General features: G+C 46.0%; 1 protein-coding gene across 2 annotated transcripts; it reads right to left on the bottom strand.

Annotated features, from left to right (window-relative positions):
• Positions 1-12,911: 12,911 nt before the first annotated feature.
• On the bottom strand, positions 12,912-22,831 carry TMEM114 (transmembrane protein 114). 2 transcript variants are annotated; one of them, XM_061599801.1, is made up of 4 exons: positions 22,648-22,831; positions 19,478-19,558; positions 14,087-14,266; positions 12,912-13,392 (listed from the first exon to the last, which is right to left on the bottom strand). In XM_061599801.1, exons 1-4 carry the CDS (start codon positions 22,829-22,831, stop codon positions 13,160-13,162), a joined length of 678 nt encoding a protein of 225 aa, XP_061455785.1. In that variant the 3' UTR covers positions 12,912-13,159. The 2 variants fall into 2 exon arrangements, with proteins under 2 accessions (XP_061455785.1, XP_061455786.1); XM_061599802.1 differs by having other exon boundaries at positions 14,087-14,224.
• Between the last annotated feature and the right edge of the window lie 3,059 nt (positions 22,832-25,890).

The raw sequence follows: 25,890 nt of genomic DNA, 5'->3' as shown, positions 1-25,890 counted from the left end.
CAGCCGGCGTCCCATCACTGCCAAACAATACCACGTAATTAATGTTTTTATGTTTAAAGAAGAGACAGCACATATGTTCTTGAGCGGCAGAGGGGCAGATTTATAGGGAGCGCACCAGAGTCAATGCTCATGTTTATATGCTCGCCTGACAGATCACGTATCATTTTCTAAAGGATGCTCACCAGTGTGCCGCTTCCCTGGATTTTGCTAGCAGGTATGGCCCGGCGACACCGTCGTGAGATGATAGATTTCAGGTGTCACGCAGGGGGAGGAAGCGGAACATCCGTAAATGCTCCAGCACATCTATCTCTTGATAAGCAGATGGGCTTGCTTAACATGTGCCGTGAGGCCATGCTCGCTCAAGGGTGCGCTCTCTGAGTGGGAAACATCTCAGCTACTCCACCCCGTTTAAAGAGCTGGGCTCCCGATGCCTGCAGGATTGCGGTCGCACCACAAATGTCACAGAGCATGGCTTTCAGCGCATGAGGCATCCCAACAAGCCTTTTTAAACAGCTTTCCCACTCTGCATCACTGCTTTGATTGGTTTTAAGACATTTTTGTTGTTTTATCACTGGTTGTTTGCTTACTTTTGGAAAGACAGAATACACATTTAATAAATAAATAACCGCCCTTCTCTGATTATAAGCATCTTCATGCTCAGAAAGCATCCTGCCTCTAGTAGAGATGACAACGTTAGATCCCAAATCAGTAAGAAATAGAGAGCTGGCAGGGTAACCAATATGGTGCCCTGCAGAGGCTGTTGGACTACAGGCATTCATCCTGATTTGCTTGTGGAAAACTTGTGTTGAAGTTAGGTTATTCTTGCCTTTATTGAGCATTTGTTCTGATTTCTTTGTTGGCCAATTATATAACAAGGACCATTCATTCTCATCCTCCAGTCTGTGCCTGATTATCTTCCTCATTCACTGACTTCCCCTATGCCTGTCTTTGACAAACAAACTTGAAAGCCTCATTATCACCTCATCCCCTTCCCAGAGCAAGGAAGGCCCCTCATTTTATATGTTTCCGAGCCCAATTCAAGGTGCTGGCTTTAACCTATAAAGTCTTACACGGTTTGGGACCACAATACCTGATGAAACTCCTCTCCCAACACGAACCCAACCATACAGTACATTCAACATCAAAGGTCCTCCTCCGGGTGCCTACTCTAAGGGAAGCCCAGAGGATGGCAACAAGGGAGAGGGCCTTCTCAGTGTTGGCCCCCAAATTATGGAATGATTTCCCCAATGAAGTTCACCTGGCGCCAACACTGTTATCTTTTCGGCACCAGATCAAGACTTTCCTTTTCTCCCAGACATTCTAATAGCATGTGCTGAGCTCTGGCCACAGGTCTTTGAACTTGTTCATCTGTGCTTCATGGTTTTAACCTTTGTATGGTTTTAAAATTGTATATTTGTTTTCATGTTCAATATTTTTAATTTTTGTAAACTGCTCAGGGAGCTTTCGCTATGGGGCGGTATATAAATAAATAAAGAGCCAGGAATGGAAGTTGGGACTGAAGAGTAATCGAGATACGGGGCAAAACAGAAGACCAGAAACCAACTCAGGACTGAAGCACCAGACCAGAACCAGCAAGGCACACCAGAGCTCAGAAAGACCTTGTTGCTGAAGCAAAGTTCGCTGAGACAGGAAGTCCTCTCATTCTCCTTCCCGTCCATGAACAACCAGTGGTTCAGCTTGGGTGGCATCATAAGGACATAAAAAGAGCCCGCCTGCTGGATCCGGCCAGTGACCCATCTAGTCCAGCATCCTGTTCTCACAGTGACCAATCACATGCCTATGGGAAGCCTACAAGCAGGACACAACAGCAGTTGTTCCCCACCATCTGGTAATCAAAGGTAGACTGCTCCTGAAGATGGAGGTTCTGCTATCACAGCAGGCCTCCATAAGAAGGGCCTGGCTGATAGATCTGGCCAGTGGCCCATCTAGTCTAGCATCCTGTTCTCACAGTGGCCAACCAGATGCCCCAATGGAAGCCCACCATCAGAACCTAAACAGAAGAGCACTCTCCCCTCCTGCGGTTTCCAGCAACTGGTATTTGGAAGCATGCTGCCTCTGACTATGGAGGCAGTGTAGCCATCATGGCTAGCAGCCACGGATAGCCTTAGTATCCTCCATGAATCCATCCAAGTTGGTAGCCATCACCATTGCCTCCTGGGGGAGAGAACTCCAGCCTCCCCCACCCCTGGTGCCTTTCATCATTCTTGACCCAAAGTATGACAGGTTGCAAACACCTAAAAACAAAAATATTCAGGGGATGAGCAGATAAAGCCAAGGTGCAGATGATTTCAGATTCGTAAAACCAACGTGCTGCAGCCAGTTCTGGATAAGAACATAAGAGGACCCCTTTTAGGTGGATCAGGCCAGGGATCCATCTACTCCAGCGTCCTGTTCTCACAGCAGTCAGCAACCAGATGACCCAATGGGAAGCCCACAAGCAGGACCTGAGCACAAGAGCACCCGCCCCTCCTTTGGTTTCCAGCAACTGGTATTCAGAAGCAGACTGCTTCCGCCCGTGAAATTGGTGCCATCGCTGCATCTTGCGGGAGCAAATCCCCTAGTTTAACTGTGCACTGTCTGAAGAAGTCTGTTCTTTGGTCTGTCCTGAATCTTCTGACAAGTTTTTTTTCCTTGAGAAGCTATAGTAGGGACGCGGCTTGCTGCTACTGAGAACTGCAGATATGCGGATTACCACATGGGGCAGCGCTGAGCAGTTCCTGACCAAACCCCCCAGTTCCAAAATCTGCCCCACCAGTTACAGCTAAGGCAGCCCCCTCAGCATTTCTCAGGTGAGGTATACCTTCCAGGTGGTGTAGTGGTTAAGGTGCTGGACTACAACCTGAGAGATGAGGGTTTGAATCCCCCCACAGCCATGAAGCTCAGTTGGTGACCTTGGGCCAGTCACTGCCTCTCAGCCTCAGAGGAAGGCAATGGGAAACCCCCTCTGAATACCACTTACCACAAAAACCCTAGGGCTGCCATGAGTCAGGATCAACTTGAAGGCAGTCCATTTCCATTTTTCCAGGGTTGGCGCCTTTCCATTTAGAAAGCCCTGCCTGATCAGGGCGAGGGGGTGGGGAAGGCCACAGCTTCCCTTGTGCATAGCTGTCAAAGCCCTTTCTTCAAAAATATATATGAAAGAACGAGAAAACACTCCATTCCCAGAACTGATAGTCCCAGAGAGATCACTCCGTTCCGTAAGGCAAAGTCTTAAACAGAGCCCTGTCGGCTGACTGGCAGTTCTCCTAAGGCTTCCCAAAGCACTGCCATCAATTCCTGTCAGGAAATTCAGATTCATATTTGTGTCAAACGTTTGGCGCTTGTCAGGACCGTTGCAGGGATCTTCTCCGGGGCCTGTCTTCTTTCGAAGTGACACCTTTCTAGTAGTCCTGCATGTCACTTCGAAAGAAGACAGGCCCCAGAGAAGATCTAGGAGAGGGGAAGGGGGTGCGGGAAGAGCGAAAGCCGCTTGTGTGAACAGCTGGCCCCGATCTTGTTAAAATAAATTCACAGGGAGACATCCAGAATCCAGGGACGGAGGACCCTTTATTTTCTGATGACGCACGTTCAGGCTGGTGTCTATACAGGCACAAGAGTGCTGTCAGTGGCTACTGGCCATGACGGCTATGTCCTACCTCCACTGCTGCAGGTAGCATACCTTTGGATACCAGTTGCTGGGAGTCACACAGTCATGGAGTGGCACATTCAGAAGGCAGGGCCCCTTCATGACAGTCATAGTCACATACCCCATTTTTTTTCCTTTTGCTGCTGGGTTGAGAACGAGATTCTTGTTAATGCCTTCTCCCACAACAGCAGTCCGTAGGAGCCGATCAGGGCAAAAGGGGAGCGTGTTAGCTACTGAGAAGAATCCTCTCAGTGGCTAACTCACTTCCTTTCACTCTGATTGGCTCCAGTCAACAGGAAAGGACAAGGAAGTGTGTTAACAGACTCTTCCTGGTGTCTAACACACTCCCCTTTCATGAAATTGGCTTTTACATTGGAGGTACTAACTGCTGGCTTTTTCTTATGTTTAGATTGATGTTTTAATGGTTTTACGGTGCATTATACTCCTTTATGCTGTTAGCTGCCCTAGACTTGGTTTTGGGAGGAAAGGTAGGATAGAAATTTGTCAGAATAAATAACAACAATAGTCATGGTTGTTTCACAACTAACAGAGCTCAAGTCCTCTCTCTGACACAAACCCAAACTTTGTTCTAGAGCTGTGCCTTGCCCCAAATCAGCCCCTTGGCACCCTATTGATTTTGATCCTATGTACTGCCTACAGTTCCCATCAAAATTTTTGATTTGACTATTTTTCTTTTTTCTTGGATGGAAAGCATGTAATAGGGAGGTATCTTATTTCTTCTGTGATTCTCAGCTTTTCCAAAAGCGCCCTCTTGTGTTGTTCAAGTGAAATAGCATCTGAAGGTGAGTCTCTCTCTCTCTCTCTCTCTCACACACACACACACACACACACACACACACACACGTGTCTTTCAATAGCACTTGAACCTACTGAAATAACTTATTTAAATTAAACAGGACTGCCAGTACATATTAATTAAATATCAATTTATTCTTGAAAGACTACGTATGGTCGGGTCTCAAATTGAGATCAGGATAAATCCCAGGTGTCATGTAATTAATTATGAATGAACCAAACACAGAGCACACATTATATCTCCCCCCCAACCCTCCCCACACACATACACCCCACTTAACATATTAAAACTTGTATGGCATGTTTACACATCTGATTAACATTTAACAACATAACCTTATAATGCATTAATGAGATCAACTAATTTTTTTTTTAAGTGCCAGAATTAATATGGGCACTTTTCAAAGGCTGCTGCTTTACTGCATGAAAGGCAAAGAGTTGGGGAGATGGTAGTTTCCCCATTGCTATTAAAAGGAGAGGGATGGGATGTGTTATTTGGGTTGCCAATTGTGTTGCTGTCCAGGTGTAATTAGACTCTAGCTCCCATCAGACTCAACCAGCATGTCCAATGGTCAGAGATGGGGATGGGGGGGGAGAATTCAGTTTGGTTCACATGTTAATCTGAACCTACCTCATTCACGTTTCCCAAAACAATTCACAGCTATCCTTTGAAACTTGCACTTTTGTGATGCAATTCTCCAACCCCCACCAAAACAAACTGTGTACAAAAAGAGTGTATATCATGGGAAAGCACAGATAAAAATGCACACGTAGGTGAAAATGGCATGCAGAAATGAATTATATTAGAGGAAACTGCTTGCAACAACAATATGTACATAAGAAGGAAGGTGCACTAAAACACTGATGAATTTTCATGAGACTTAAAAAGCTGGTGTGGAAAAGTAACAAGCTGAAATTAAGGCTGGAAAGATGAGATACTGAGAGCACCTCGAATGGATGGTTTCGTCAGAGCTGGTGATCCGCTGGAACAGGGACTGCCAGTGTTTTTATCCTGGCTCCCCCCCCCCCCCCGCGGCAGATTCAAACTCGGGACTCTCGGCTGAATTCTTGCCAATGGTTTTAATCCACAGGTTAGCACAGGAATGGAACACCAATCAGGTTACAGACCACACAGCGCTAAGGCCAATACGAGGCACTACACAGCATGGCTGCTCAAGCAAAAGCATCATTGCAACACTTGACACACCCCATGAATCCCCTGAATACAGGACGGGGCAGACATGGCTCTCCAAGCTCAGGACTAAGGATGGAAGGATCTGTCACTTTCGGTCTCTCAGTTTCTCATTTTTCCAATGTTGAATTCAGTTCTCCACATTTCTGCAGGAATTCACTTTTTTAAAAAATCCTCATGAAAATTCTCCACCGTTTTAGTGCAAATTTCTCCAAATGAATACATTTTTGTAGGCAGTTTTGGCAAAGGTGCACCTTTTTGCAAGCCATTTCTCATCACAGCATGGCTTTTTGCCTGTTATTTTCATATGTATTTATTTTAACACACACTTTCCCCTAACATATGCATTTTTGTAAATGTTGTTTAGTTGGCAAACTGCATCCCAAAATTCTAACAAAGGCGAATTTGAAAGGATGACCTTGTTTCGGTTCTCATACTGTTTCGGAAATTGCGAATTTGATAAATTGTGCTTGAAATGCGAACTGAATCGAAATCCTCACCCATCCCTACTCAGGACTAGGCAAGCAACGGGCACTGCTAAGGGTGGCTGGTTAACAGGATCAGTTTGCTTCCGCCTGCACAGCCAACAGCACGTCCACGGCGACGGAGGTGGGGACAACTCTGTCAGATTCTCCCCTGGCCATGTCTCTGACATCCCCACCTGGGCTGAAGGTGAGCTAGCCTCAGGTGGCTGTCTTGGCAGCAGATTGGTCGCTGAGGGCGGCACAGTCAGAGGGTCTGCTGGCTCAACCCCATCCAGGGGCTGTTGGCAGGAAGATCACTGGGCCCCTCCCTTTCATCCTCATCCACAGCTCCAAGACTACTGGGCCCTTCCCCTGGATCCCACACCTCCTCCTCCTCCTGCAACCAGTCCTCCCAAGAGTTCTCCATGGGGCTCATGACAGGGTTTTTGGGGGTGGGGTCAATCTGATCCCTTTGTTGGATTGGCTAGGCTCCCACAGTGGCTGGCCCAAGATCACCCAATAAACCTCAGGTCTGATCAAAGAAGTGCACTCTGGTCTCCCCACCCAAAATCCTACATGCCAGCCATTACACCACCCTTTGCCAATGCCCTATTCTATAACTGTCAGCAGAGCCTAATAAATTTATTATCCTATAGGTTGCTGACCGTTGGAATAATAGATCCACCCAGCTGCCTGCATCTTTGGGCTTCCCTTCAGGGTGTAGCCATGGTTTGTCTTTCAGGGGAAATGGCTATGGAGCCGGACATTTGTTTATTGCAAGCCCTTCCCACATGTGGGCAGGGCTTGGTGTGCATGACTGGGTTCCACAAGGGCAACCCTGAGACTAAGGGGCCATCCATACCTAACTGCAAAATCCACATTTTCCATTTTCGGTTGGCGACCTCAAGATCTGTACATGTCCTATTTGTGGTCGGATTATTGTGAAAACCTGATTATCACGCATCCATACGCGAGGGCTTTTTTTTTTTTTGCTTTAGCACTGGCCACTCCCCTAAGTCCACCCCTTTTCAGTGATTGGTCCATCTCTCTATCCACACTCTCCACGCCATGTGTAGTTTTATACATCGCTATACGTCTCTTACTCACTTTTTTTCTAAACTAAAAATGTAACCTGTCCTCTATGGCCCCTTGATAATTTTGGTTGCCCCTTTTGGCTCCTTCCCAGCTGTACGGTATCCTTTTTGGAGTTGCAGCCATCAGAACTGTACACAGTATTCCAAGTGTGGTCCCACCCTAGATTTATATAAAGGCATTATAACATTTTCAGCTTTATATTTCAACCCCTTCCCTAATGATCCCTAGCGTGGAATTCTCTTTTTCCACAGCAGCCGCACACTCGTTCAATGCTTTCCACCAGAACCTCAAGCAGTGCTAATTCAGACCCCATTTAATGTATATGTAATGTATAATGTTTTGCCCCAATGTGCATCACTTTACACTCGCTCACATTGAACTGCATCTGCCATTTTAATGCCCATTCACTTGGTTTGGAAAGGTCCTCTCATAGACCCTCGCAATCCCTTGTTTTGTTTTTATCAACCTTTCTCTGTCTTCCCTGGGTCAGTTTTTTTGGATTGTATGCTCCCTGGGGCAGAGAGATGTCTTCTTGTACATGCAGCTTGCAGAATCCAGATTTTTCTTCCACAGAATTACAGTTCTCAGTTGGTGCACTCAGCCTGCGGGCTGAACATTGTCGTCTGACGCCTTACAAAGCCGGCTGCCTCTCTAGGCTTCCTCCAGGCAGGGCTAAAATATTATTTTAATGCATTTCTCCTCTCATAATTAAGTTTCGTCCTTGTATGATGCAAGCCAAGCCGGGGACTATGGCAATAAAAGGACAATTATGCGAGTGCTTTCTCACCATGCTGGTGCAGCCAATTCCAAAGTGCTCAAGGAAGATTTCGCTGCTACGCAGTGCAGGGCCATCTATTTGCTCTGCACCCCAGCATGCCAGCGAGACAATATTGCCTTTTAAATATTTGAGGAGGCCAGGTTGCCTGGGAAAAGGTAGGCAATTCTTCAGGAACCAGATGTGGATGTCCCAGGGTTGCTGTGTCGGCAGAATTCTGTGGAGCTTCGGGCCAGAGAGGCATCACTGACACTGACATATCATTACAGGAATCCCAGCTTAGCATATTTCTTTTTCTATCCTATGCTTAAATGAGAAGAGGAGGAGGAGGAAGAGGAAGAGGATTTTTTTTGGTTAAAAAAGTTGAGGAGCCGGTTCTCATATCTTGATTAAAGTGCTGCAAGTGACAGCACAAAATATTTGCCAATGGCAGCAGAACGAAAGAGGAGCCAGTACTCTGTACCAGTAATTCCATCACAAAAAAACCAGAAAACTCCTGCACAGAATATAGAGTTCTCCTTGCACTTGCCTTACTTTTGAGGAGGCGGAGGGGTATAGAAGAAAGTGTCCTTTCTTTCATTCTGCAAATCATCTCTCCAGGTCTGCCCTCTGCAGCCTCCCTCGTTGACGGTGCTTCCGCTACACTTAGAAGAAGGCATCATAAGATAACTTCTACCCTGGGGCTATTTTGGATCAGGAAGCATGGGCAGCCAGGGAGGCTGCAGAGTGCTGGAGAGATGTTTACTGAAAAGAAAAAACACATCCTTCTTGCAATGATAAAGTATGTGTATAACCTTGCACCCAGAGACATTCTCAAGGAAATTGAAGCCTCCTTTGTCAGGAGTCGGGGGAAGAGAGAATCTTGAAACACCAGAGGACAGATTTTAGTACCCCACTAATAATGATTCCTCTTCCCAATTCTCCTCTAGAGAAGGATAAGAAGGAGCAAGGCTGCCTTCAAGTTACTTGATAACGTAGAATGTAACTGGCACAGAAGGCAAAGAGTGGGTCAGATGGTAATTAACAAGGAAAATTGAATTTATTTAAGGAAATGAGAGTTGACATGGCATTGCAAGTAAAATAGCAAGATAACATTCCCACCCACCTACCCTTCAAAAATAGGCATGGAAATGGCAAGGACAAGAATTCTTTGGCATTTTCCTTCACTGTCTGTCAAGGTGCTGGTCTAGATAAGACCTCTTAAATGCCCTTGATTCAAGAAGATTGCCTACCAGCACAGCCTTTGCCAAGGCTGGTGCGCTCCATATATTTTGGGCTACAGCTCTCAGAAGCACCAGAAGACACACACACCCCCACTTTAAGAACCTTGGCACTCGACCACACTAGCTCCTGCTAATCCAGGAACGGGTAACCTGTGGATCTCTAGGTGTTGGACTACAACTCCATTGTCCCTGACCATTGGCCATGCTGGCTGGAGCTGATGGGAGCTGGGGTCCGACAGCGTCTGGAGGGCCACGGGTTCCCCATCCCTGCGCTGGAGCAATTGGGGTCCAGAGGAAAAAGGGACTCAGTTTGCATCTTCCGGGGGCCTGAGAACTCCTCCGACCAATGAAGTGAAGGCCTGGAAAACCCACCAGTCATAAGAGAGTATGCAAATATAAGGGTTACTTCATCAGCTTACCTGCCCATGCCTCACTATGTCTTTGTGTGAGACGGGCCTTACAGCAGGAAACATACATAACAACAACTGGACAGCCCTGCTAGATCCGGCCAAAGGGGGACCATCTAGTCCAGCTTTCTGTTCTCATAGCGGCTAAGCATGTGCCCCCATGGGAATCCCACAAGCAGGACCTGAGCACAACATTGCACACAAATGTGCATGCACACACAATCCAGTGTGCAAGGGGAAAGGTGTCTGCTACTGGGTGACAGACACTGATTTACAAAGATAAAAGCATACACATCAAAGCCAAGCGATGCTTAGAGTCTGGGATATTCCAAGTTTGGGGGAAATTGAGTTGGCCTGGCAGACTTTAAAAATCTGTTTATTTATCTGCAGAATTATAAACTTCACAGCCAAACACTACCAAAGTGGTATAACATAAAATACAAACTACAAAAGGTGACAAACTGGATAAACTAAAAGAAGCCAAAAGAAATTAAGCCCATATCTACAATTGTACAATAAAATGACAGTCACATCTTGGATACAGCCTTCTTAAACAAACAAACAAACGTCTTCAGCTGCCTAAATATCACGATGCTAGGTGCCTGCCAGAGGGCTGGAGCTGCAACTCTAAAAGCCAGTTTCCAGGACAAACTAAGCACACTGCTGGAGCATGTGGTACTCTCAGCAGTGCCCCATAGGAAGTGCACAGTTGCTGGGCGGGGCAATGTGGTCCCTTAGATAACCTGGTCCCAAGTTGTTTAGAGCTTTAAGTGCTAAATGTTGAACTTGAAACTGTGTCTGGCAGCTATGGGGTACCCAGTGCAGCATTCTCTGCAGAAGTGTTACACAGTGTTGACAGGATGTCCTGCTCAGCACCCTAGCTGCTGCATTTTACACCAGTTTCAGCTTCTGGACTAAACCCAAGGGAACCCCCATACAGAGTGCACTGCAGTAATCCAGTCTTGAGGTTGCAGATGTCAGGACCACAGCAGCTAAGTTATCTCAGACCAGGAAGGCTGTGGCTGTCTTGTCAACTCAAGCTGATAAAAGGCTCTCTTCGTCTCCTAAATCTCCACAGGGCCCCATGCTGATGACTAAGATAAAAGGTAACTTGCATAGTTTGAATTGGGAGGGGGAATGCACATGGGTGGCCTTGCCTTGGAGCAGACGGATAAGTCGCTGGGTCCTTTCCGTTCTCAGTGGTTCAGTTTCTCACTTTTGCCATGAGATGTCAGCAAAGACCGCAGTTAGTCTTCTGGAGCTCTTTCTGTTACAGAAGTCAACTGAAAGCACATTGCCACCACTTCTCTACAGGACTAGTAGGTGTCCTTTGCGCAGCAGGATTTCTTTGCAGTATATGCCAATGCTCACACAGGTAGGCAGGTACACACACACACACACACACACACTGTTTGAAGAGGAATGGCACCTCTGCCAATGCGGATGTTCAGTTCATCAAGAATATACAGCTCTTTTGCCGTTTGGAAGCATCAATTTTTAAAGAGCAGGCAAAGGGTTACTCTCACTTCACAACAACTCAGAAGACACTTAACAGATGTTGGACAGCGCATATATACCTAAGTGTGACCTGCATCAAAATGTTGCAGTACACCTTTGCTTCCCAAAAAGCATGCTCATGGTCAGGGTTCCAACCTGCCATTTTCCAAAAAAAAACTGGAGCATTCCACTCCTAGTTCCCTTCTCATCTTCCATTTTTGTTTTCCAACTGTTGCTTTCCATTCTGTGGCCGCTGAGTATCCTCAGCCCTCATTGGGTTGGGTTGTTTTATCAGTGGATTGCCTCCAAAGGTTTTCAGATTGTGTTTCTGCAAACCTCAAGGCTTCCTCAAGCATTTGGATACTTTCTTCTTGTTTCCCAGTGCTTCCATTTTGGCCATACTCCTGTCAGTACTCGCCACCTGAGTTTGCTGTCAGAAGGAGTGATCTATATTTCTACATTATGATCTATTGGTGGAATCCATTCTGTCCACAGGAATCATTTCTGGTTGCAGAATTGGGAGTTATTTAGCATACAAAGAGATAAACCCAGCTGTGGTTATGCACCGATTCTGTAAGATTGCAGGAGGAAAGGTGCAGAATTCGGATTCCTCATCACCTCAAACCCAAGTTTCTAGCCCTTATGACCTGCAAGTGTATGGGAAACGCCTGTTGAAATCTCTGAAGCCAGAGCAGTGGCTGAGTAAAACTTCCTGTGTCCAGAACTGGTAACATCAGTGCCCTGAGTAGCTATTTCTACTCATCGCTGTGACTAGCAACACCAAATCAAAATTTTGTGCAGTACAGGAAAAATAGTGGAATAAACTATGGAAAATTAGAGACTATGCAAAAAAAACGCAAAGTTCAATGTACATCATAGGTATCTTTTCCAGCCCAAGGTCTGCATTTCCTCATGGGCACCCCTTTGGGAGCTGCATGCCAATGGTGGGTGGAGCCAAAAGCAAATGTGGGTGGAGTCAGAGGCAAAAAAGGAGGCACAGCAGTAGGTATGATTCCTACTTTTTGTACAGTAGGCTACATTCAAGCCATGCAAAAGCCAGAGGGGCATCTCACTCACACACACCCCTTCCCTACCTCTCTCTGTCCTGCACACACATACCTCTACCTCTCTCTGTCCTCCAGCCAGACAAGGCAGAGGCATTATCACAGTTCAAGGATGCATTTGCCACCAAGCAAAAGCACTTGAGGAAATCCTTGAGCAGGCAAGCTTAGGGGCACTGCCTGAGAAGAGTAATGAGGGCCAGACAAGAAAGGTCTGGAGGGCCACATTTATGTTGCACATTTCTACAAGGCACCGAATTCGGCTTTTTATTATGTGGAGTTTTCATCTTCATTTATTTGTCTTTTAGTGCTGAATGAACTTAAACCTGAATAGAACCTTCTCCCCCGCCCCCGGCCCCGAAATCCTCTCATCCGCTAGCTAAACATATCAGCACATGAAAGCTGTGAAAGTAAAAGGGTCCAGGGAGAGACAAGGCAAGCAGGGGTGCAGTCATCCAGGGTCTTGGGGGGGTCTAAGATCCCTTACTTTTTTAGGAGCAGGATCCCAGCAGAGTCCCTATGTCTCTGGGATCTTACAAGCCAATCAGCATGAAAGGGGAGCATGTTAGCTGCTGAGAAGAGTCTTCTAACATACTTCCATGTCCTTTCCTGCTGATTAGAGCCAATCAGAGTGAAAGGTGAGTCAGCCACTGAGAAGACTCTTTTCAGTAGCTAACACTCTCCCCTTCCATACTTATTGGCTCCGAGAGATGTCTGTTGTTGTGGGAGAAGGTACTAACAATGGTCTCCTTCTCAACCCAGTAGCAAAAATAGGAGGGGTGTGTGTGGCTGTGAACTAATATGAAGGGATCCTGCACTTCTGAATTTGCCACAACTGTACTGAAGGCATGGCGCTCTGTGGCTTGAAAGTCATTCGCTTGCAAGTGTCTGTCACTAGCGCAACACAAAAGGGAGGAAGAAGAGGTGGCCCTGGTGGTGCCAAACCAGAGCTGATCCAGGTGAGCCCTGGCATTCAATGGCCCTCATATGGTGGAGTCCTGCCTTTGCTTCAAGCCTATCATCCTGGCCATCAGGAGGAACGCCAGCCCAGCGAGGACCTCAGCAGCCAAAGAGAGCCAGGCGAAGGCCAGCGACCAGCCAAAATGGATGCTGACGTTTTCCTGAAGCCTCTTGCTCCTCAGAAGAAAGATGGTCTCCCTGAAGCCTGCGGCAGAGCAAGTGATGTAGATGCTGACCCCGGCTAGTGTGATGAGAGCTGAAGGAGACAGAAGCAGCAAGGGAATTTGAAAGCCTTATACCAGGGGCAGGGAACCTTGTCCAGCCCAAGGACCATGTTCCCTTCCGAGCATCCTTCCAGGGGCTACATGCAAGGATGGGTAGGTCGATGGATGCAGCTCTTACATTTTTACAGTAGGAGACAAACCGTCTGCCTGCTCCTTACGAGTAAAGGGCTGCAGTGGAGTGAGAGGGGAATGTTGCCTTTGGCGATAAGCCCTTTGCCTGCTCTCTATGAGTAAAAGGCAACATTCCCCTCTCACTCCAGTGCAGCCCTTTACTCTTAAGGAGCAAGCAGAGGGCTTATCCCCAATCTCAGCACTGTGAAGCCTAGTGCTGAGACTGGAGACACGAGATCCCTCTGGCTGTCTTTTACAGTAGATCTCTAAAGAGCAGCGAGAGGGATCTTTTATCTCCCGGTTGGGAGATAAAGCACTCAGTCTGCTCTTTTAGACAGCTTTATCTCCCTATTAGATCGAGAGTTAAATCTGCAAGGGGTAGCAATCCCATGGATTGGTGGACCATATACCACCTGTGAGTATAGGGTGGGTTAGAATTTAGAGTTTGTATATTTTGTACATCACTTTGGGATTCCATGGGATGGCAAGCAGCCTAAAAGTGCAATAATTGGGGGGGGGGTTTCCACAGAAATCAACCTCTGCTCCATGTTGTACCTCCAAAGAGAAAAAGCAGGCCGGTGAACACCAGGAGAAAGTAAGCCTGTGCAAGGATACTGATGAAGCCAGTCATTCCTCCAAAGATCATCAAGATGAGGCTGAGAGGCAGCAGGATCACAACTGTCCCACGCATATCTGTAGGGAAACACAAGCCTTTGCTCACTTTTGAAGAGCCCTCTAGATGTTAATGGACTCCAACTCTCATCAGCCTTAGCCAATAGGTCCCAGGCTATGGTCTGAAGGCACCTAAGGCCAGCTCCCTGCTGAAGCTAAGCAGGGTCAGGTCTGGTCAGTGCCTGGATGGGAGACCGCCTGGGAACCATATGTAAGCCGCTTTGGGTTTCTAGCATGAAAAGAAACGTGGGGTATAAATGTAATAAATAAATAATAAATAAATAAATAACATGGCCAATGAGCAGGGATGATGGGAGCTGTGCCCCCCAGCTGTTGTTGGACTACAGCATTGACCTATCTCTTCCCTGCTGCCATTGAAGCACTTGCACGTTAGGGGAAATTGCTTGCAAATATGTGTGTCAGTGAAAACCGCACATAAATGTGTTTATTAGGAGGAATTTGCAGCAAAATGTAGGTAAATTTTTTAGTGTGGCGGCACCTACCCTGTGGAATTCCCTCCCCTTGAATATTAGGCAGGTGCCATCTCTGCTGTCTTTTCGGCGCCCTTTGAAGGCTTTCCTCTTTCAACAAGCCTTTTAAGTTGAGACCTATCCCAGTCTGCGTCTGTGTTAGAATTGCTTGTTAATATGTGTTTTTTTTTAATAATGTTTTTCACCCTTTTTTAAAAGATGTTTTCTCAAGCTTTCTTTAAAATGTTTTTAATGTTGTTTTGTTTTAATGTATTTTAAGGTCTGTTTTTATGATGGTTTTAAGTGTTTTTAGCGCTTCTGTTTGCCCCTCTGGGCTCCTGCTGGGAGGAAGGGCGGGATATAAATAAATAAATAAATAGTTTTCATGAGGCTGTCTTAAGCAATCTATAAATAGCAAAAACAGCTGCAAAAATCTGGAGAGCTGGATTTAAGGTTGAAAAATGAGAAACTGAAATGGGCGGAATTGCCCCTCTCTAACGGCAACAGAAGCATTTAGGCATGGAAGCCCAGCATTAGCAGGTCCAGAGCTGTCCCGTCCATGCAAAAGCATGCCCTTATCACTCTGCTCCTCTTTAAGAGCACCATGAGATTCCTGGTTCTCGTAAACAACACAGTGACTGCATTCTGAAGTCCCATGGAGCGTGGCTTCCCTACTGAATAAACACCTTTTGGATTAGGGGCTGTGTACCTCATCTCCCAGCTGTGCCTGTTTGCAATCTGTCCTTTGCTGAAGGCAACCCTTGCTCTTGCCTATCCATTTTTCTTGCTTTTATATTTTTGTCCTTTGTGTGTACAGTGGGCTAATGGATAACTGGAAATTCCTCAAAGCCCTCTGGTGCTCCTAGGAGCTACTGCCTGATTGTTTGCCTTCTCTGTGTGCAACTGGCTTTCTGTGTGCCTCTCCCGACCCTTCCCGTCCGCTGTCTTGCCGCCAGCTCCATAAACAGAGGGCTGACGCATACTTTCCTGCGCCTTTCTGAATCCTGCTTATGTTCTGTGTGACCTGAGCCTTGGCCAGTCACCTGAGTGGGGTCAGTAGTGGCTCCATGCCAATGGGGCAGTGATGTTGGACAGCTCCTTGAAAGTTCGGACTAAAACCCAGAGCAGATTGCACCCTCGTGACGCGGAGCCAGAGGCCACCACTGGGTGAGCTACTGTCCTGGCTCCCACCCAAAAACCAGGCAACAGAAGTGTGAACTTGTCAGTAAAGAAGTAAGCCTAATGGTACAAACTCAGCGGTTAGGAAAGAGCCGGATCTAGTCCAGGTGCTCTTACGAGGCAAAGGAACAGCAACAATAAATCCGATCTGAGAGCAAAGGCCGTGTTTCAGAAGGCCAAGTTTAGTAGCAAGGGTCCCAACACTGTCTGGGAGCTGCAAGGTTTTCCAACAAGTCTTCCCCTCCCCACCCACCAAGCTTTAAAGTAAAGGCAGAGAAGGGTCAGCTGCTCAGGGGAATCCCTGTCCTTGAGGGATTTCCTGGCCTCTGAGCTGCCCTGCTGAAGGGGATGAATCTCCTCTCTTCTCCTGAGGTGCCATTTCTCCATGGGAGACAGGAGGGGCACACCCCTCCTCCAAACTCTCCTGCTGTGCTACAGAAGTCTGTGCCTCTGAGCCACCACGCCCCCTCCTGTCTTCCACAATGTAGTTTTTGGCAAAATCATAGAATAGTAGAGTTGGAAGGGGCCTATAAGGCCATCAAGTCCAACCCCCTGCGCAATGCAGGAATCCAAATCAAAGCATTCCCGACAGATGGCTGCCCAGCTGCCTCTTGAATGCCTCCAGTGTCGGAGAGCCCACCACCTCCCTAGGTAATTGGTTCCATTGTCATATGGCTCCAACAGTTAGAATATGAACTGCAGCGGAACAGAAATAGTCCTGCATGCGACAAATACAGACTGCAACAGGAAATGATGCCTTCTTACACTTCTGGTCCTGAGGGCCAGATAGAGATACCTGGAGACCCAAATATGGCCCTTAGGCCTGAGGTTTCTGACCCCCGCCTAGATGAAACTCCACTTTTGGCAACAGCACTGTGTTCCTTGCAATGGCGACATTTTGCCAATGCACGTGCTGGGGCTTTACTCAAGAGTTCAGCGTTTCCCCACACCCGCTCTGCAATGACTAGAAGTGATGACGCTGAACTGTGATGTTTATTGATACAATTTATATACCCACCATTGGTCCATCTAGCTAAGTCTTGACCACACTGACTGGCAGCAGCTCTCTGTGGTTTCACACAGGGAGTCTGGAGATGCCAGAGGTTGAATCTGGGACTTTCTGCAATCAAAGCATGTGCTCTGGCACTGAGTTACATGAAGCCCTTCCTTACGCTACTTAAGCTTCCTGAAAAGGGGGAAAGATGCATTTTCTGAAAAACAAATCTGCTGCAGGAAGCTCTCCAGGCAGGGCTAGGAGGAGTGGATGGGGAGGGAACAAGGGATTGTCCTGTTTTATTGTAATAACATTCATTTTTCATTCATTTTTTCATTGGTGATCACTCGTGGCCGAGTAAGACTGTCTTCCAAGATAATTTGTGTGTGAATTTGTTTTATGTGGGGAGATCGGCGCACAACGATCAACACACAATCTTGACAGAAAAAGGCTTTGATCCAATGGCATGGATACCACGACAATTGGAAGACTTTTATCTGCTGCAGCCTTCACAGCCGTTGTAATGTACATTGTTATCCTCCACCTGTTCTTTGAGGACATTCAAAGAACGTTGAGGACATTCTTGGATCGTTCTTTGTTGGGTTCCTCTCCCTTGACCTTACCACCATGGGTGACCCTGCTGGGAGTACATGACTCCCGACGGCATCGCTCACAGGGTTCATTGGAACACGCAAGCCCACTCACCTGACAAACTATACATTTTTAAAAAAGGAATGTCCCCTGCATGAAACCCTAGAGAGCTGCTGTCAGTCAGTTTTGACGCTACTAGACTAGGTGGCCCAATGGCCTGTCTTACAATGTGGCCTTATATCCCGTCTTCTTAAGCAGAGAGGCTGCCACAGCAGATGAGTATCCCCAGAGCTGGATTCATTTCCTGGCTAGGGACGGACAAATCTGTCTGTTTTAGTTTCTCTCCCTTTCTAATTTTCCCCATTGGAAATTCATACTTTGAAAAGTACAAATTCATTCATATGCATTTGCATGACATACATTTGCATGAAAATCCGTATGAATTTTCATGCATAGTTCTCCTTGCATGTGCTTTTTTTTGTTGTTCACAATTTTGCCTAGCGTAAAAACATTTTTGCAATCAATTTCCCCTCACTAGAATGTATTTTGGAACGCTGTTTCCATTAACATAGACATGTTTTGTACACGTTCTTTGGCTGGAGAAGAAATATTTGTAGAAGCGTCCATTTCAAAAAGAGCGCTGTGTTTTTGTTTCGCATATTGGTTGAGGGCTTCAAATTTGGGGAATTCGCCTTAAAACAGAAACGAAACCAATTTCTCCTGTTCCTGGCTCAAGCAGACCAAAGACGCACATCGTCTGCAATGGCCTTGGAGGGTGAAAGGGGTGACTTTGCTCCCTGAAAGCCGCACTGAGATGTCTGGCTGGCCCCAAACTGGCCTACTCCCTCTTTTAAAATATGCAAACATTTCTCCAAACAATAGCTGAAGTTTTTCGGAGGGGTGGGGGGGTATTTATTTATTTTATTTCACAAAATGTGCATATTGCTTAACTGTAAAACAAACTCTAAGCCTCGAGCAGAGCTTGGAAAAGTTACTTTTTTGAACTTCAGCTCCCATCAGCCCCAGCCAGCATGGCCACTGGATTCGGCTGATGGGAGTTGTAGTTCAAAAAAGTCACTTTTCCAAGCTCTGGCCTCGAGTTCCCAAACATTTTCCTCGGTCGACCACTTGAAAATTGCTGATGGTCTTGGCAGACCCCTTAATGATTATTCTGCCTGTTGTAGCAATTGTAATGCACCCTGCTAGGTGCTGTATGATTTTTAATTGTATTTTTATTCTTCTATTTCTTATATTGTATTACATCTTGCATCCCATAAAATTGAAATGGTAATAAATAAAATACAATAAAAGAATCAATTAAAATCAGTATGAATGTTTAATGCAGACATCCTGCGGGCCATCTGAATGAAGTTGTGGACCATTGGTGGTCTGCGGACCACAGTTTATAAACTGCTTAGAGCAGGGGTCCCCAAAGGATAGGAAAAAAATTGTGAAATGTTTCTGATCAAAAGAGGTAAGATGGCTGAGGCTGCAATCCACTGCACACTTCCCTGGGAGGAAGTCCCACTGAACAAGGGTTGCCAGGTTCCTGGCCTGAGACTGATCCTGTATGTTTAGGAGAAGAGAAAGTCAGCCAGGTGCAGTTGTTCTTGCAACACTGTAATGAGAAAACCACAAGGTGGAATTCTCCCTTCCCCCTGCACAACTTTAAAGATACAGAAGACCTCTTGGTTGCCAGGCCCAGCCTCCAAGAGGTCTTCTGTATCTTTAAAAGTTGTGCCGGGGGAAGGGAGAATTCCACTTTGTGGTTTTTCTCATTACAGTGTTGCAAGAACACCTGCACTTGGCTGACTTTCTCTTCTCCTAAACATACAGGATCAGTCTCAGGCCCTGAACCTGGCAACCCTACACTGAACCCAATGGAGCTGACTTTAGTGGATTTTAGTGACTTTAATGGAGTAGACATGTATTGGATTGCAGCCTGACTTGAAAAGTGGCCCTTGATAAGCTGTGTTGGACACAATGCCTGGAGAGGGCCTCAGAATAACCAGATGGAAACGTAACCTAAGAGCTACTTACTCATGAGGTGCTTATGCAATGAGGTGATGTTTGTTCTCTCATGCTTAAAGGGGTTTCCCAAAGGGAAACAGGTCTTCTTAACTGGAAGAGAAAGGAGTAAAAGAAGAGGAAAGACCATAAAAATTTTTGTTGTCCACATTTTCCATACTGCCACCCTTGGTTAATCAACTAGAAGCATTGCCTTGATTAATCCGTGGTTGGTAAACCAAATAGATCGGCCCAGCGCAATGCAGTTATAAAAGACCAGGCTTTGCCAATTGTTGTGAGTGCAGCTTTCAAATCTGTATGGATTACAACATGGTAGAATTTGGGCTTTTCAAAACCCCACCCTGGTGACTTATTCCCTTCATCCTAATCCCCACCAATTGTATTTGCCATCGCTTAGCCCTTGTTTACCAATGTAATGATTTGCAACCAGCAAGTTTAGACTGAGAGCTCCTTCACCCAGAGGCCTGTTTTGTGTTTATGCCATGCTTCAAAGAAGCGGTGCTATATTAATCCCAATTACAATCAGGGAGTCCTTCATCATGAGAAAAAGTACACAGCTTCAGATTAAAACTGAAAAAGAGTTACTGGAACTCCAATCAGCCAGTAAATTGCATTCTCTACCCAGGAATCCAAGTTCTCATGTTATAGGAAGAGATCTGCTGTCTCAGGCCAAAGGCCCATCTAGTCTGGTATCCTCTCTGAGTTATATCCAACTAAGTTAACCTATTGAAATTGAAAGATCTAAAATAGCCATGTCCATTAATTTAAATGGATCTACTCTGAGTAGAACTAACACTGGCTATAACCCACAGAGGTCAACCAGCTCCCTCTGGGAAAGTCCACACGCAGGATCTGAGCACAACGGCACTTTCTCCACTTGCAGTTCCCAACGACTGCTGTTCAGAGGTGTTAGGATCAAAATTGAACCTCAGTCGTCTGCAATACTATAGTTCACTTGCCTTACCCAAACAAAGTCAGGCATTATGGGAAATAGAACCAAAATGGCCTTTAGTTGACTTTTGATATAAAATGTCAGTTTATTCCCTGGCGACCTGGCCCTTACCTACATTCCAGTGGCTCGCATAATAAAAGCCGGTTTAAGCTGGAAACTTCCCTACTATGCATTTCTGTATCACATTTATGCTTATGGTCTTGCTTATTGTTACAAACGTGCCTTGCATAGAAATGTCAAACGCTATTCCAATGCCCCTCAGATCTTGACTTGTGAAACCCTTTGATATGCAAGCGTAGTAATTTTCATGTCTGTCTCCTACCCATGGGGCGCCCGGTTGCAGCCGGCCACCCCTTTACTCTTCCCTTCTTCTGTAGTTGCATAGTGCTTATCTCTAGGACATGCGAAGTATGCAGACATGGAATCTAAGAGATAATCTTAGTGTTTCCACTTTCGTCCTTCCCCCTACACCCCTTTACCTCCTTTTGTCTGCCCCAAAGCTATAGTGTCTAGCAACTGCTTCTTTTGTATTTTGTGACGTATGCCCGATACTGTAAACTTCGGGGTGAGCCTATATAAACCCTATGACACCAATAAACGAGGTTCCCATGCTGGCCTGCTTCGGCTTGTAAGTATTGGGTCCCCTTTGCAAAGGTTTTTGTCTCGTGTTACTTGATCTCTGATAGTGGGTTCATTTGCACTCAACTCCGCACTCTTCCCGGGTGTAATAAGCGAGTTGGGGTTGACAGGGCGACTTGCGTGTTGGGTTTGGACCTAACAGAGGCGTACTGTCTCCGACACTGGGGACAGTACATAGCCATCACGTCTCGTTACTGTTGCTAGCCTTATCCTAGAATGTGCCTAACCTTTTAAAGCTATCCAAGCTGGTGGCTGTCACTACATCCTGCAGTAGTGAATCCTGCAGTTTAACTGTACGCCTCATGAAGAAGTTCTTTCCTTTGTCTGTCTCAAATCTGCCAGCCTTCGGCTTCATTCGATGGCCCTGGGTTCTAGTACTCTGTCCAGTTTCAGAAAGGAGACAGATAGAATTGTTGCCAGGGTCTGGAGGCTGATGGCTCTCATCAAGAAGGTCTTGAGAAACCTTCAAGAAATGGCCCGAGATAATCTGTAGTTTTCCCCTTAGTTTTACCTAGGTTTGTTGTTCCACTCAGTTGAAAGAAAGAGTTTTTGGCAGTGTGTTGAAACCTCCAGAGCAGTATTTTATTTTGAGGAGCCCTTGGCCTGCCTGGATGAGTAGTTGACATATTACTCATCAACAGTAATATGTTGACAGCTTGGGACCAGTTTGCAGGACTGCTTTACCCCATATGTGCCTGCTCGATTGCTTAGGTCTACGGACCTGGTTCTGTTGCAGGTGCCACATAACCCTTGGTTTGCCCTTGTAAGAAATTGGTGGCTTAGTGTGGCAGCACCTGCACTTTGGAACTCCCTGCCAAGTGACAAGAGGCATATGCCTTCACTGTATTCTTCTTGGTGCCTACTTAAAACATTTTTTTATGTAAGGCTAAACCCAGACATTTAGATGTTGATGTTTTAATCTTTTGTAACTTACTGTTAATTTTAAATGTTTTACATCTTTTAAATGTTTTCAGTTAACAGCTCTTAACTGCTTTAATTGATCATTTTAATACTTTTGTAAACCTCTTAGAGGTTTTATCACAATCAATCAGTATATAAATGTTGTTAAATAAACATTTCATGCTTATTCTACCATTCCTCCACAGATCTCAGTGTTGCATACAAGGTGTCCCCCTCTCAACACACATACACACAAACACACACTTTCACCCAACAACAACCCTGTGGGGTAGGCTAGACTGGGAGAAAGTGACTTGCCCAAGATCACACAGTGAACTTCAGCGCTGAGTTGGCATTTGAACCCAAGTCCTCCTGATCTCAATCTAGCTGTAATCACTATACTAGGCTCTGAATGTCCTCATTCTTTAGAAGGAAACATCTGGCAAAGAGCCCGCCTTGTGCCAGTGGGCCATAGCTCAGTGGCTAAGCATCTGTTTGGCATCATGCATAAAGTCCCAGGCTCAATCCCTGATGGCGTCTCCAGATAGGGCTGGGAATGTCCCTTGCCTGAAACCCTAGGGAGCCCCTGCCAATCAGTGCAGACAAAACTAAGCTAGATGGACCAACGGTTTGACTCAGTATGAGTTCCTGTTTCCCTCTGAAGCCCAAGAGGAAATGGGGGGTTACTCACATTGGCACGTCCTCCAGAGACCTGAGTGGGAGCTCAGGCTGTCTGTGCGGTTGCTGAGCTTCTCCAGCTTGGAAGCGTCAATGAGGTACCAAAAGTCGGTGCTGATGGCTGCTACCAAGAAGCTGAAGCTTACGAAGGCAGCCAGGGCTGCCAAGAGGGTGACCGTGTTCAGTGTGACTTTCATGGCAATGTTTCCCTGAACACCTTCTGTCTTGGTCCGAAGAGTGAAAGAACCAATCCACTCTTTTCATCCCTCGATCGCAAGCCGGTCTTCTGGAGATGTTCTCTGGGTGGCCAGTGTTCCTATTTTTTGGTGCAGTTGACTTGCAATCGAAAGGTTGGTAATAATAATTAGCTAGGCAAGACAACCTGCAGATAATGAATTAAATTCTGGCTCTGAACTGTCCCTTTATTTACCTTTCTCTCTCTCTTCCTCCCAGCGTGGAAAGCCATAGCCAGTTGGTTCCGTCTTTTGAATAAGAGGTGCCATTTACTGTCATTCCTTTCCCCACACACACGCACTTCACCCAAACACCCTCCAGTTGAGTAAACATGCACAACGCTTGCAGAAAAGCTTCTCTAGCTTCTTTTGCAAGCAGTAATGCTCATCCAACCCTGTCTTGCTTTCCTGAATGCAAGGAAGGACATCAGAGATCAGCACCACAGGATAGCGCCTGGGAAGCGATTAGTCTAGCTCTTTTAAGCTCCAGGGAGGTGGAGACAGAATTTGTAACAAGGGAAGGGAGGTAATGACCTGCAAAGAAATGGTTAGGGCATTTTTACACATGACATCCAAAGGACTCTCTTAAGCATTTCCTGGCCATGTGATCAGATGTTAGAGCTTGCACAGAGTACACTGTACTTTTTCTACAAGAAATTATTTCTCTCTCTCTCTCTCCATTTCCATCTCATCTTAAGGGCCATTTGAAAATGTGTATGTTATCATATTATGTCAGAAGGCACTTTCATTGCCGCATGTGAAAACACCTCCCGGTGCTTCACACATTAGAGCTCTTCAGGTCTGTTGCTCAGATCTTATTGCACATGTCCCTAACAATGGAGAGCTCAGTGGCAGTGCACATTTTCCAATGCAAGAGGTTCCAGGTCCACTGCCGTCTCCACTCAGAAGCGTCTCATGCAGCAGGGATGAGAGGCCTCTGCCTGAGGAGATCCAAGACCACTCAGAACACTAGAGTAGGTGCATTAATGCATTGATTCATCATAAGGCATCTGGATACCTTCACAGTGTGAATGCAACCTGCATGCAACCATACAGGTGTCCTAGTTAGGTGCTCACATTAGTGTTGAAAGCTCTGAACGACTTAGGCCTCAGATATCTATTCCCCCTCACAGAGCTACAATTTCCAGAGTAGTTTAACAGTCAATCCCATTACTCAAGCTTCTCTGGGAATTGCAGGCTCTATGATGGGAATAGACTACCTCCTAAGAACTCTCCACAGCCTTAACAAAAGTTCCCAGGATGCTTTCGGGGAAAGTCATAACTATTTAAAGTGATGCCCTTCTGCTTTACATGCATAGCAAAGATGGAGCTTTAGGATCTTGGACCTTGGGAGAGATGTCGGTTCAAGGTCCTACACAGCAGTTAAGCTCATTGGTTGTAGGGTTGCCAGGTTCAGGGCCTGAGACTGATCCTGTATGTTTAGGAGAAGAGAAAGTCAGCCAACTGCAGTTGTTCTTGCAACACTGTAATGAGAAAAACCACAAGGTGGAATTCTCCCTTCCCCCTGCAAGAGGTCTTCTGTATCTTTAAAAGTTGTGCAGGGGGAAGGGAGAATTCCACCTTGTGGTTTTTCTCATTACAGTGTTGCAAGAACAACTGCACTTGGCTGACTTTCTCTTCTCCTAAAGATACAGGATCAGTCTCAGGCCATGAACCTGGCAACCCTAATTGGGTGTCCTTGGGCCAGTCGCTATCTCTTATCCTAACCTACCTCACAGGGCCTTTGAAAGGATAAAACCGGGGGGGAACAACCATGTACGCTGCCTTCAGCTGACCCAGCCAACCCCGGCAAGTCAGAGAGCACTGCCCAGCTGACTCAGCAACGTGATTCTCAGCACCCTATTCCTTCTTTGCCTTCTCTACAAATATTTTTGCAACGCTCCCCCAAATGCATCAGAACAGGAACGCTCTTCAAGGGGATACAAAACATGGTTGCAAATTTGAACCCTGTTTGAGCTCCGTTCGCTTTACTAGCATGGCTTACAGAAACTTGTGCCGATTGCTCTTAAAACATCTGGCTTCATCTGAAGGTGCCTCCCAATCTGTGATTTTCTGAAATGAATGTTTGTGTCTGAGAGAGAGAGAGAAGGAGGGAGGAACAGAGAGAGAGAACATTCTGCATGGCTTTAGAAGCATCCTTTTTTCTGGCGCATCTGCTTTATTTGGAGCCACTGTTTATTTTCTCAGGACTCAAAATGTTGTGTGTGGGGTTTTTAAATTTGTTTGCTGGTTCAAAACATTTAAGCTGTTGTAGTGAGAAAAGAGGATACCAAATCACTATTTTCAGTTTCTGTGCCATCATAGAAACTCAGGGCCAGTCCTATCACTAGACAGAGTGAGGCAACTGACTCAGGCGACAAATGCTGGGTGGACCCTTATGGTGGAGGACAGAGCTATGTGTGCTACGTGGCTTGTAATGAATCCTGTGACTCAGGTTGTATACACAGCATACTTTTAAAGCACATTGAATGCAAATGACTTCCCCCAAAGAATCCTGGGAACAGTAGTTTCTTGAGGGTGCTGGGAATTGTAGCTCTGTGGAAAGGTGAACCCAGGATTCTTTGGGGGAAGTCATGTCCTTTCAATCTATGGTGTTGCAGACGCCATCCAGCCATTTTATGGAACTATCACTCTATAATTGTAGAAATAGCTTTATTGGCTGTAGTTTACCAGCTCTAATTGTATATTTTCTCTTATTTTATTGTACTGTATAGTGCCTTGGCAACTTTTGTTGCTGTTGTAAAGCAGTTTGTAAATCTACAAACAAACAAGATAAAGTGAGGACCTCACTGGTAGACAGTGCAGTGGCCACCAGGTATTTAAAAGTGACAAAGATGCTTTGGTATCAAGCTCCACATTCAGGATATGTCCCATATCTGCACATATCAAGAGAAAAAATGAGATCCTGCATGGTTCATGAAGGGTTAGGAAGGCATGATGCTCCTTATTCCTTGAGTGGCCACCAGCCACTCCCAAGCCGACAGGAATGCAAACGGAAGATC

The sequence above is a fragment of the Rhineura floridana genome, chromosome 17 (assembly GCF_030035675.1).
Source record: "Rhineura floridana isolate rRhiFlo1 chromosome 17, rRhiFlo1.hap2, whole genome shotgun sequence".
In the NCBI taxonomy this organism is placed as follows: domain Eukaryota; kingdom Metazoa; phylum Chordata; class Lepidosauria; order Squamata; family Rhineuridae; genus Rhineura; species Rhineura floridana.
This window is presented reverse-complemented; position numbering and strand designations above follow the sequence as displayed.

Excerpts from the sequence above, each read along its gene's own strand:
- TMEM114 (XM_061599801.1), bottom strand. The coding sequence starts at position 22,831 with ATGAAAGTCACACTGAACACGGTCACCCTCTTGGCAGCCCTGGCTGCC. Across the intron at positions 19,559-22,647 it reads TCTCTGGAGGACGTGCCAAT|TTAAGAAGACCTGTTTCCCT; the intron begins GTGAGTAACCCC and ends TTTCTCTTCCAG. Across the intron at positions 13,393-14,086 it reads CCTGCTTTTTCTCTTTGGAG|CTCTCATCACACTAGCCGGG; the intron begins GTACAACATGGA and ends TGTCTCCTTCAG.